The 12,597-nt window shown below is 36.5% G+C and overlaps 1 protein-coding gene across 1 annotated transcript; it reads left to right on the top strand.

Moving 5' to 3' along the window:
- Positions 1 to 5,622: 5,622 nt before the first annotated feature.
- LOC128864609 (uncharacterized) lies at positions 5,623 to 12,315 on the top strand. Its single transcript, XM_054104368.1, has 3 exons — positions 5,623 to 5,714; positions 5,779 to 5,891; positions 10,103 to 12,315. The coding sequence occupies exons 2-3, from the start codon at positions 5,880 to 5,882 to the stop codon at positions 11,465 to 11,467; spliced, it is 1,377 nt and encodes a 458-aa protein (XP_053960343.1). The 5' UTR covers positions 5,623 to 5,714; positions 5,779 to 5,879; the 3' UTR covers positions 11,468 to 12,315.
- The last annotated feature ends 282 nt before the right edge of the window (positions 12,316 to 12,597 follow it).

Here is a 12,597-nt window from a genome sequence, read left to right as displayed (position 1 = left end):
CTGTCAAGCGGAAGGAGCGAAAGAAAGTCTTTTCCACTACTTATGTGAATGTCCGGGGCTAGCTAGGGTACGACTCCGCTCCTTTGGTAAGCCTTTCTTGCAGCAAATTAATGCGATTTTAGGCATCGAGATAAAGAATTTGCAGCTATACTTGGCCCTCACCAAATGGATCTGACTTAGAACAAAAAAACAACATACGAGGGCGGTGGTAGTAAAACGGCGCTGGTCACTGATTAGGATTATTTTATAGGAAATACTCAACCACTTCAACAACAACAACAACAGACCTGAATTGACGTGCAATTCTCTGTATACCCAATTCCGATCGCTTAAAATCGATTTAAAATTTTTAAATGTGCAATTTTCGGTACAAGTAGAGGTCAAAAAATTCCAATATACTTTTGATAATTTGAACCTTGGATGATTTAATTCATATCCTAGTCTGCAGAGTTATTAGCAATTAAATCTAATAGGATTGCTAATGAATTACATCGCCTCAATTATATCGCAGCGCCCACGTTTTCCATTTTAAATCCCATAAATTGTTTACAACACCGTGGGATAAAAATCAACTTTGTTTGTTGTCCCGGTAAATGTCTAAAGTATCATGTAGTAGCGCTTCATACCCAGTTTTTCATTTCCTCATTAATTTAATTTTTTAAAGGACTTTCCACTATTAAAAGACTGTATTTCAATTGTTTCAACTTCCTCTACTCACTTTATGTTATCAGCAAGGACGTTAAACAAAGGAGAATGTAACCTGCTACTAAGATAACTTTTCTTTTACCTTTCTACTTCATTATGCTTCCGAAAGCAAAATGATTAAACTTGGTTATTGAGCCTTCTTCCTATGAAATAAAGTATACGCAATGGATACAATAAAAATTCGATATTTTTCCAACCGAAAAGTAACAAAAAATTGTTTTGAAAACTCAATATATTCTCTGCCGTTTGATATCCACAATAATGTCAAAGAGTAAGCATAAGTATTTCAAACAATTCTTCGAAAATATAGTCCTTTGCAATTTTAGAGTCCTTTAAAAAATTAAATTGATAAGAGAACGGAAAATAGGGTGTGCAGCATTACAATATGAAATTTTAGTTCAATGTGCACACGAAATTTTTATTGGATAACAAAAAAGTCGTTTCTTCGCGCATAGTTCTCATATTTAAATTTTTCATTAAAAAATTTTTTAGTACAGTCTTAAATTCTTGGGAAAAAAAAGCTTTCATTTTGACTAAATTTGCAACCATTGATTCGAACTAAAATATGCTTGTCTTCAACTTAGTGAACATTCTCATAAACCCTACGAGTAAACCCTCCCCATAAATTTTCAATAATGTTCAGATCTGTAGAATACGGCAGCCGTGCTAAAGCTTCAACGTTTATGGACGCAATCAAAGTTTTGACCCCCTTAGATGTGTGTACATGCAAATTATCCTGTTGAAAGAACTAATTAATAAACCCAAATGTTTCACGAGTCTTGGGTGAAGATGATTCCAACACAGCTTTATAGCTGTTCCCCGCCATTTTGTAGTCTACAATTTTCAATTCAAAAGCGTCATAGTAATATATTGCTCGCCATACCATAACAGCACCTTCACGACTGTGAAGTCGTCTGAAGTACCTTTCTTCCTTTCTTAAATCATGGAAATGGTAATTGTACTCATCCGGTCCATCCAGATTGAACTTCTTTTCGTCACTAAATACTTCTTTTTTCCATTCACCGGGATCGTTATTTGTAACAGAACTCCACGCCTTAGCGGCGTTCTTTGCGAAATTTATACAAAGATTGTTTTTGTAAGTTTGTATGCTGCCGCTGTGGCGCTTTTAGAATTCTGGTTGCAACATTTGCCATTTTTTTAAATTGAGCTATTGAAAGAGTGGATGCAATTCTAAGCATTTTGCGGGTTTCCTTCGGTGTCAAAGCCATCGTGGTTCTGCCTTTGTGCCATAGGAAGGACGAAAGATCTCGTAAAGATTCACAACATTTGGACTTCGATCAATACTTTTGGCCATTTGGCGTCTTCAAAGTCCCTTTGACATCGATATGACAAGATATTGATTTCTCTTTTTCGCATCTGTTAAAACTTTCCGCTTTAGCATTTTAATAGAATTGAGTTGCTTTCGACCAAATAAAATTAATGCTTAAAAAACTATCCATAGCTATGAATAATTCGCAAATAATGTAAGCAAACTGATTGCCTATATTCAAGTGGACCAATAAATCATTCACAATATTACAGCTGCTGCAGTTTTACTGCTACGAAATACCATTAGATGGAATAATATTTTGATGCGTGTTTATTTTCGAGCAAACTACAGTCTACACTTGCATTAACAGAAGCCTTTGTGTTACTAGATCAAATACTTTGCTTTAGTAATCATTTTCCTCCAGAAAAATTATTGTCACGATGTCAACTGCAACTATTTCATAAGCGGCTATTACTTCATACAAATGCTAAGCGCAGGCGCATGTGCGCGTAAAACCAATACAGATGATAACTTAAAGTTATATTTCGTTAAAAAAACTCAATCACACATAGACTTTCGAGCAAAGTATATTCTTTCATAGCGCTTAAAATGCAAGAGTTAGAGGCATAAATTGTTTTACTCATTCCAGAAAAAAATATCGTTATTTCGAAGTGTTCTAGAGATACAAAGAGATGTAAAAATGAAAACGCTCAATTAATAAACAAGAATCAGTCAAACCCCTTATGATATCAAGTAATAGTTCCCCTACTTCTTAACGGTTTTAAGTTTATCAGTAGGCATGTGAGACTATAGGAGGATTTAGATATGCAAAATTTATTAAAAATAAATTTAAAGCACGGAGAACAGAGCGCATACAAGTTCTTTGAACTATCACAAGTCTTCTGATATGAAAATCTGAATACAGTTATGTACTAGAATGATTTTATTTACTTCTCAATTAATTTCATAACAAATTGAGCAAAGCGTGGCCGGGTTCGCCAGCGTACTTACAAAGGATTATTTCAAAACAAGTATTTAAGGAGGCAATCAAAGTTTGATCAAAAGAAGCAACAAAGTCTTAACAAGCATGGGTTCACAAGCTATAAGTTTTAAAGATGTGGCAAGTAATATTCTTTTAGCTCCTCTGTTACTTAAAGATTTTCATCATAGCTGGCTGATATATTTTTAAAATTAATTGCGTTGACTTTCAGGAAAATTATCCATTTTCCACACAGTATGTGACGTACCAAAGTCTTTTTTTATTCAGCACCCGAAACAAAGTTTCAAATTCGTTATTCATTTAAATAGCTCGATTATTCAACATCGCCTATTTAGAAGAGTTCACCGGAGATAACGTCATAGCGATTTATTGAGCAAACAACGATATTCATCAGAAAGATCAAGAATCAGAATGATAAAGAAATTCTAGCACAGATGGCACGAAATTCGGTTGGGAGTGGCGCAGAGTTTTGAAGCTGCTTTCATGCAATGATTATGAAATCCTCCGCACTTTTTTCAATAATTTTTTTAATGATGAGACTGGATTCACTTGAAATAAAGTTATTGATTTTCACAATACACATTTATGGGCCAACAAAAAGACACCTGCTCCAATGAACTTTTTGTTTTTATTTTTATTAGCCATAGTTAAAATTATAATTAATATTAAACATTAACTGTTGTGGCTATTGGGCTATGCTCAAACGGAATCTGGGCATCAGGCACGTTTTACTAATATGTTAACCCTGTAAATTGCCTTAAGAGCTGCAGCTATGAATTAAATATCATTAAATTTTAACACTGAAGGGGTCGTCTATTTGGCACTTTGAGCAACTTATGTAATTTTGCTTTTTTATGTTTGACTTTTTGGGTTGTACAAAATAAATAAGCAGGTGATTGGAAACAAATATCTAAGAAACGGACCCTTTGCTTTGTGAACCCATGTTTATTAAACTTTTTTGCTTTTTCATACTATTGTATACATAAAAGGCGCGTACACCCTTTTTGAATGTCTGGCCGAGCTCCTCCTCCTATTTGTGGTGTGCGTCTTGATGTTGCTCCACAACTGAAGGGACCTACAGTTTTAAGCCGATTCCGAACGTCAGATATTTTTTACGGTGAGCTTTTTCATGGCAGAAATACACTCGGAGGTTTGCCATTGCCAGCCGAGGGGCGACCGTTATTAGAAAAATAGTTTTCTTAATTTTGGTGTTTCACCGAGATTCGAACCGACGTTCTCTCTGTGAATTCCGAATGGTAGACACGCACCAACCCATTCGGCTACTGCGGACACCTCCTTAAATATGTAACATTGTTTTTGTAAGGTCCATACTATTGCCTCCTTAAAAATATTAGATTATTTTTGTAAGGTCCTGTTTAATCCCCTGCTTATATTCATAACACCATTTTCTTCTACTTTTCCTTTTACTGGCAATTTATTGAGTATTCATCACCATTTTTGATTATTCATCACCGCTCGCAGTCATCAAAAATTGTATTTATGAATTCTCAAAATTTTATTTCGTTTTTATCATAAATTGTACAGCAAACATCAATTTTCAAATAAAGTATTTACAACTTATGTCACAACCACACCACCAAACCAAAAATATTTCTCACAAGCACAATAAAGAAAACCAAGTTGTTTGCTAGGAATGAATCAAAACATTTATTGGAAACTATTTTTCAATTAAAAAGCTACAATGTATTGACTTTTCTTAGTTTTCTAATTCTTGATACATTAATTATTAAAGTGGCTAACAGGTTACTTATAGTGGTTCGAGGCTATAGTCCTTTCAACGTCCAAGATGCAAATTTGGTTTTATTAACTTTATCACCAGCTGAGTAAAAATGTTGCACTGATGCGTTGTGGCAGAGAGGATTTTCAAAATTTGTTACAGTCAACCCTTTCACCGTTCAAGAAAAACTGCCACAATTTGTTGAAAATAATAATTTGGCGCCAAAAGCGGCCAGCGGATAAACGCACTCACACATATAACATCGAATATGTGCACAGAAATCCATTTATGCACCTACACTGTGCGTGTGACGGCTCTCTTGTGTACGGATATGAAATCGAGAGCTTTTGCCACAAATACAGACACACAACTCTGGTGCAAATCTCACTTGGCGCACACGTACAGTGTACGTGAATCACTCTTGCTTTCATTGCACTATTCATATACAACTAACACATGCACGCAGCGTATACGTACACGAAATCACCTTTGCGCTAACTCCGTTGAGCTTTTCGAGACTTTGCTTTGCTTTTGCGCTCACTACTTTGTGCACTCTCGCCTGCCAAGCTCTGCACCGATGCCACTAACAACTTTAATGTCTTTTACTTGCGCTTAATTTCCATAAGTCTACCATCGCCTGTCTGCAGCTACCGCAGGAATTATTTCATACAGCTGCTTTAGTTGTCAATTTTTTCTTAACTATTTTTATTATTTCTTTCATACCAGCTAATTGCAAAAGTCTCCGTGAGTAGTTGGCGCTGTCGACAGCGTTCATGTGCGGTGCTCACCTGGGCTGCTGCTGCCGCTGCTGTTGCTGTTGCTGTTGCTGTTGCTGTTGGTCACATCCGTGCCTCTCCCTTCACGCCCGCTAATCAGACCATCCGTCAACGCTTGGTCGTCGTTCTATAAGCATGCGTCGGTATAAAAGCTTGTGGCGGCTGGTCAAAATTATTCAGTATCTTTTGTAGGTTCGTTGTTACTAGAACGACCTCAGCCTCCAAGTAATATTTACTTTGACTTTTGCATTGAGAAAAATTGAAAACATTTGTGTGTTTTTGATTTCAGATTCATTTCATTTCTTTAACTGAGTTCTTAAAAAGACGAGCGAAGCAAGCGAGCAGACTACCGCGTCAAGTTGTTGGTGTTAGTTAAATTTGTGAAACAAGATGAAGTCATTGGTATGTTGTGTGAAAATGATATGAAATAATTTTATATGAACAAAAACATTTTCAAAAGACTCAAAAATTGTCTGAAAGCACAGACAAATGTGAAAAGTGAAAATAAAATTGTTATTATTCAAAAGGAGGAGAAGAAAAATGTATTACTAAAACAGAAGTGGATTTAAGAAACAAACAGCAGCGGGTTTTATGGCACAATATAGAGCGCAATGGCGCTAAGTGCTAAGAAATTGTTGAAAGAAAATTTTAATAGAAACAAATGTGCAGTTAAATTTTTCACAATGCACTAAGGCACCTGTTTTTGGTTTTAAAAGATTTGTGACACGAATTTTGAGATCGAAATGGAATTTTCCCTTTTGCATATCTTCATTAAAATATTGAAAAAATCACTATTTTTTATTATAAGCTCAATTTTTAAAGGTTTGCATAAAAAAAAAATAATTAAAAAACACATTTCCCTTTACTAAAGTATTTTAAAGAATTCAAACTCAAAGTTATCACCAATATAGATTTTTTTAAATCTGTTGACTGTACTTTATAAACTCTTAAATATTACTGAAATGATTGATATAAAAGTCGATCAAGCAAATCGGGTTTGTTTCTTAAGTCTTTTATGTTAAAGGTCTTCACATTTAGTTTAGCATAATGCAACTAATTCCTGTCTACTAGGTATTCAAGAATTTGCATTTATAAGCCTGCTCTAAACAGTTGGGAAAGCTACGGAAGATATTAAAAAAATTATTGAAAAAACCAATCTACTCCGGTAGAATTACTATAGTTATAACTTGTTAGTAGTTAGTTTAGTAGTTACTATAGTTATTATTCCACTGTGTAGATTTCAAGAAATCGATGCTTCTGCTTAAAGTTATCCTAACACCTTAATAATTGCATACTCCAAGATTTAAAGTAAAAAAAGTATTTATTTTAAATTTTGCGCAGCGCCTCTCAATAGCATCCGCAACTGGGAACCAATTAGAATAATTTCAAGATTGAAAAATTTTCGATAGCAAAATTTCTAAAAAATAATATTAAAGAAAGAAGACTAACAGGTAGCCAAGTCAGAGAAAGGTATATAAATACTTATAATTTGAATTATGCCGCAGCCTCTCTCAACCGGATGCGTAGGCTACCAAAAAGTATAGGCCAAATGCAATTGGAGGCCAAAGTAGAAGATTTTCGAAACGGAAATTTTTTTTAAGAAAGAGAATATAAACCATTAAATCTATCATCTACTGAATGCAGCTGATGTAACTTAGTTTACATTCTATTGCACGTAAAAATTAAAGACTATAAATTTGGTGGTATTACAAACAATTTCTTAAATTTATGTATTAGCATACCGTTTGATCCAATACACAAGAAATTCTAAAAGATTAAGACACTCTAAGCATAAAAATTATTGGTAACATAAAAATATTCCTTTATGTGTTTTGACTTTTCTCATATTTACGTTATAGTTGCATGATTCGATAACTAGGTAATTTTAATAAGTAATAAATTTCAATAAATAAAAAATTTCAGGAGGTAGGAAATTTCAATAAGAAGTATATTCCAATAAATTATCAGTATCAATAAGTAGTTAGTTTCAAAAAGTATTAAATTTCAATATGCAGTAAATTTCAGTAAGTAGCAAATTTCAATAAGTAATAAATTTCAATAAATAAAAAATTTCAAAAGGTAGCAAATTTCAACAAGTAGTAAATTTCAATCCGCAGTAAATTTCAATAAGTAGCAAATTTCAATATGCAATAAATTTCAATAAACACGAAGCTCTAAGAGACAGCAAATTTCAATGAGTAGTAAATTTCAGCCAGTGATAAATTTCAATTAGTACTTATGATATTTTAAATTTTTTACCTATTATCAACTAACACGTTGACATCCGTCATTCTTAAGGGATTCACACTTTCTAAGTACCGTTATTTAGTTTTGGAAATCAAAATAATTTCTTATAATTAAAGATAGAAAGAAATCCAATATTATAAAAAGTTTTGCTGTGTCACTAACGCCCACGCGAAATGCAATGTGCTAATGGGGGTAGGTGTATTATTCTGAACTCGGTTAGTCGAGGCCAAGAAATATTACTAATGTTCAAACTACACATAAAACTAGCCTAATTAAGGCCTCGGCTGTGTTTGTGCTGATTCAATCCGACGGCTATTGCTATTTTCCCTGAGCTGTAGCTAGTGGAAATTTGTTGTATTTAATTTGAAACTTCTAAATTCATAGATTTTTTTTTTTTTAATTATGCAAAGCACTAAAAAGAAGCATCAAGCTAACCTGAACCCTGACTAAAAGTTCCCACAACGAGCCAGTCGTTTCACGCAGTCACCAAGGTCAATACCTGCAAAGTGATTTTCATTATTATTATATTTTATTCAATTATATTATACCAACAATTACGAAATGTACACATCACATCACACCTGAGCTCAACTCAATCGACATTGCAAAATAATTTCGCCCAATGTCAGCTTTTTCTTTGCACGCACCACAGACGCTTTTATTGCATTATCACCATACAAACCTCCAGCCGTGCCAGCATGAAAGTGAAATGCAGTGGCTCCCTTAAAGTAAAAAGCTAATAATAAACAACAATAAAGAAAATGTTTAATTATGCAATTTCTTGCACAAGTGTCACTTTGCGACTTGAACTTGGCTCAAAGCCAAAGCAAAAACACGAAACCAAAGCAAAACGTAGTACGCTGAAAACAAACAGAAGCCCAGCCAAGCTGAAGTATTTGTGGTAAATTAATAAATAAATCGAAAAAGCGCATGCGCAAACCACATCGCGCGCGACAGGGCAAAAAAGAAGTGCAAGTGCAAGCAAAAGAAAACTCAAATACCGCAACAACACGGCAGCGCACGTACGGATTTGTGGCTGAAGCAGTAAAACAATGGCGAGATATGCAATTGAATACTCACAACGCATCCATCCATCGATATGGATTTTTATTGAGTTTATTTCATTACAATATTTTTCACTTCATTTGCGGCTAACATGGCATCAAATTTGTAAAAAAGACAACAAAGCATAACAAGAAACAAAACATGCAATTTTATTATATCATCGTCTTCCCGTTTTGTTTGCATTTTCCTTATAAATTCTGCTAATCGCTTTTTGTTTTATTTTCCCCCCTTTTTTAAATTGATCGGTAATTTTGGTCACTGACATCGCTTGACCGCATAGATAAAGGAAGCGCATGCGCATACGTTCGACATAACATCATATTAGATGGTTGCCATTTGTTGCTGTTGCTATTATTTATCAGAAAAAAATAATAATTTTGCTTTCGTTTGGACTTAACGACCGCCTTGTGTGCCAGAAATGGCATGGCGCTGACCATTTGCGCATGGAACTGGCCGTTGATTGACCGGCTGGAACTGGTCGGTGCGGAAGTCGGGCCATTTTTGGTGCCACATTAAATGCAGGTTAATGTGTTAGCACGCTAAATGGGCAACAGTGGCCCAGTTTTTAGTTATGTAATGTCTGGTCGATGGCGAGTTGATTATTGTGGTTAGTAATGGGAGAAATTAAGGGTAACAGAGTCAATCGGTAAATGCGCCAACAAAATACAAAAATTCAATAACTTTATTAATATTACATTAAAAAAGTGTACAGTTTTACTTACTTTGTTTAACTTTAAATGAAAAATAAAAATTAAAAAAATCAGATTGTTGACTAGACTATATCGCTTAACCCTCCAACGTACGAAACAATTAACAACCAACCAATTTAAACTTATTTAGAAAAAAAATTGTGAAACTGTTCTCAGTACAGTGTTAAAAGTAAGCGAAAATACAAAAACAAAAATACCTGGTTACATTTGTTTTCTGATAGTCAAAACCCCTGATAATCGTATCGAGTCCATAAATGAAATAAAATGTGAGCTCTCACTTTGCAACGTTATTGGATGGTTAAGCTTTTGCATTTTCTTCTGCAAAGTATTTGCAATAAAACAGCGATTGTTAGTGCTAAAAATTTTACCGAACAAAAATAAGATTAAATTTCACCAATTTCTAGCGTTCCAAGTTGAAGCAAGAGCCTATCTCAAATCACAAGAAAATTTCAAACTATGTATTTTTATTTATCCAACAAATATTCATTTTTCAATCCAATGTTTAAAAATAATATTCCGCAAAGTTCTGTCTCACATTTCTTACATCATCTTACTATCTCTCTCTCCCTCTTTCTTTCTTTCTCTTTCCAGTTCATTTTCGGCCTCTTGGCCCTATCTACACTCACCTATGCGGAGGATGCGCAAAAAGCCGCCGCACCCAAGTCCGCTGAGCCCGCACCTGCCGCCACCGAAGCGAAACCGGTCAGTACGGCCGAAAAGAAACAGGAGAAACGTGGCATCATTTCCGGCACCGGCTACGGCTATGGTGGACATGGTGGTGGGGGTGCAGTGTTGATCGGTGGACATGGCGGTGGACACAGTGGTGGTGGCGCAGTGTTGATCGGTGGACATGGCGGTGGACATGGTGGTGGTGGTGGCGTCATTATCAGTGGTGGACATGGCGGCGGTGCTCTTATTGGCGGCACTGGGCTCGGTGGTGGATTAGGTGGTGGATTGGGAGGTGGATTGGGTGGTGGTGGCATTGCTGTTGGCGCTGCTATACCCACCAATGTACAAACCTCCTACGTCGAACGCCAAGTCGCCGTGCCCTATCAGGTAGAACGCGCCGTGCCATACCCAGTCGAGCAAATCGTTCAAGTACCAGTGCAAGTGCCTGTACCACAACCCTACCCCGTCGAAAGAACAGTACAAGTACCCGTAAAGCAGATCGTCAAAGTGCCAGTGCATATACCACAACCCTACCCAGTGGAGAAGACCGTGCATGTGCAAGTGCCCGTACACGTAGATCGTCCAGTGCCTGTAAAGGTGCCCGTTCCAGCGCCATACCCAGTGGAGAAAATCGTACAAGTCCCCGTCAAAGTACCAGTGCCGCAGCCCTACCCTGTGGAGAAGATCGTCCAGGTACCTGTCAAGGTGCCCGTTCATGTGCCACAACCTTACCCAGTTGAAAAGATCGTACAAGTACCTGTTAAAGTGCCCGTCGATCGTCCCTATCCAGTGCATGTAATCAAACCATATCCAGTGCCCGTAGAGAAGCCTGTGCCCTACACTGTTGAGAAGCGCGTCACCATACCCGTGCAGGTGCCCGTCGATCACCCAGTTCCAGTGCCGGTAGATCGTCCAGTAGCTGTGCCTGTGAAGGTGGCAGTACCCAGACCATATCCAGTCATCAAAGAAATCCCAGTGCCAGTGGAGCGTAAAGTGCCCTATCCCGTTAAGGTACCAGTCGATGTTCCACGCCCCGTTCATGTCGAGCAGCATGTCCCAGTGGCCGTTGAGCAACATGTGCCCTACAAAGTACCTGTTCCGGTGCCAGTTCATGTTGAAAGCCATGTCGCACCAGCGGCTACAATAATCAGCGGAGGTGGAGGCTATGGCGGCCACTCTCTTGGCGGTATTGGCGGCTATGGCGGTCATTCGATTGGAGGTTATGGTGGTCACGCGATCAGCTATGGCTATGGCCATGGACATGGACATATCCACAAAAGGAAGTAAATTGCCACCGACAGTAACTCGCTGAGGGTGTGAGATTTTTTTAGGAAAAGGACTTACATATGTACATCTAGAAAATACGATAATTTAGTTGAAAATTTGAAATGTACGGCCATTATTGCTCGGAAAAATTTACTCTGCGAAAATTGCGCTAAACCGGATCGAAGTGAAATGAGAATGAGAACGTGTATCAAATGAGACAACTGTATTTTCTTACTCTTTCTTATTATTTTCTTTCCCTAATGTATGATTTAGTTTTTAGTTTGTGATAAAAATTTCGAATTAAAGGAAGGCGTAGGAGAGTATTTAAAAACGCTGTAGCGAAATGTGCAAAGAGATGCCCAGTAGAGAAAATGTTTGAAGCCAAATGGGCAAACAGTTTGAAAAACGATTGGAAGGTGTGGAAATTCAGTTAAGCGTGAAATGAAAGAAATGCTGAACCAAAAAAGCTGAGTGTAATGTAAATAGTAGATAAAAATGTGTTAGCAAAACTATGAGAACTCTGTTGATTTCAGCTTAAAACACTAGGTTTCATTTTTTTCATTTACTTCAAAGTCCATGAACTTGCCCGCCACACCTATTATTTGTAATAGCACAGATTCGTAGTTTGCAACGTTTGTTTCTACATACATACACACATACATATACATATATTTCTAATTTTCGGCAGCTTCTTTATTTTGCCCTTTTCGCGAGCGTTGAATATCATCAACTGTCCTTCACTCATGATTTTTTTAAAAACAAAATGATATGATCTTTGTTTTTTTGTACCAATTATTAATTTGTATATAATTTAAATATGTAAATAAAACGACGACAAGATATTATCGAAGAATACATAAGACAATAATTATGAGCATGTTTTATTTAATTGTAGGGAAAGATGCGATTTAGACGTTCTACTGACTTGACGAAAAATTTGCATACGAAAGCAACAGCAAAGTTGTCGAGCCAGATTCACCGCTAGCGAGTTGGCCATTGCTAGTTTTTGGTCTAAGGTCCACAAAAACATTGAGAAGAACGAAAAAAAGGCTATTGATAGATCAGTAACACCACAAGTAACGAGTTGAAGCAACAAATGTCTCCCTGCATAAACGCGGTCTTACTAATACTCATGAATTACTTCTAAACAA

This window comes from Anastrepha ludens, chromosome 5 (genome assembly GCF_028408465.1).
Source record: "Anastrepha ludens isolate Willacy chromosome 5, idAnaLude1.1, whole genome shotgun sequence".
NCBI classification, from domain to species: domain Eukaryota; kingdom Metazoa; phylum Arthropoda; class Insecta; order Diptera; family Tephritidae; genus Anastrepha; species Anastrepha ludens.
Note: the sequence above shows the minus strand (reverse complement) of the source record. Positions and strands in the feature narration are given on the sequence as shown.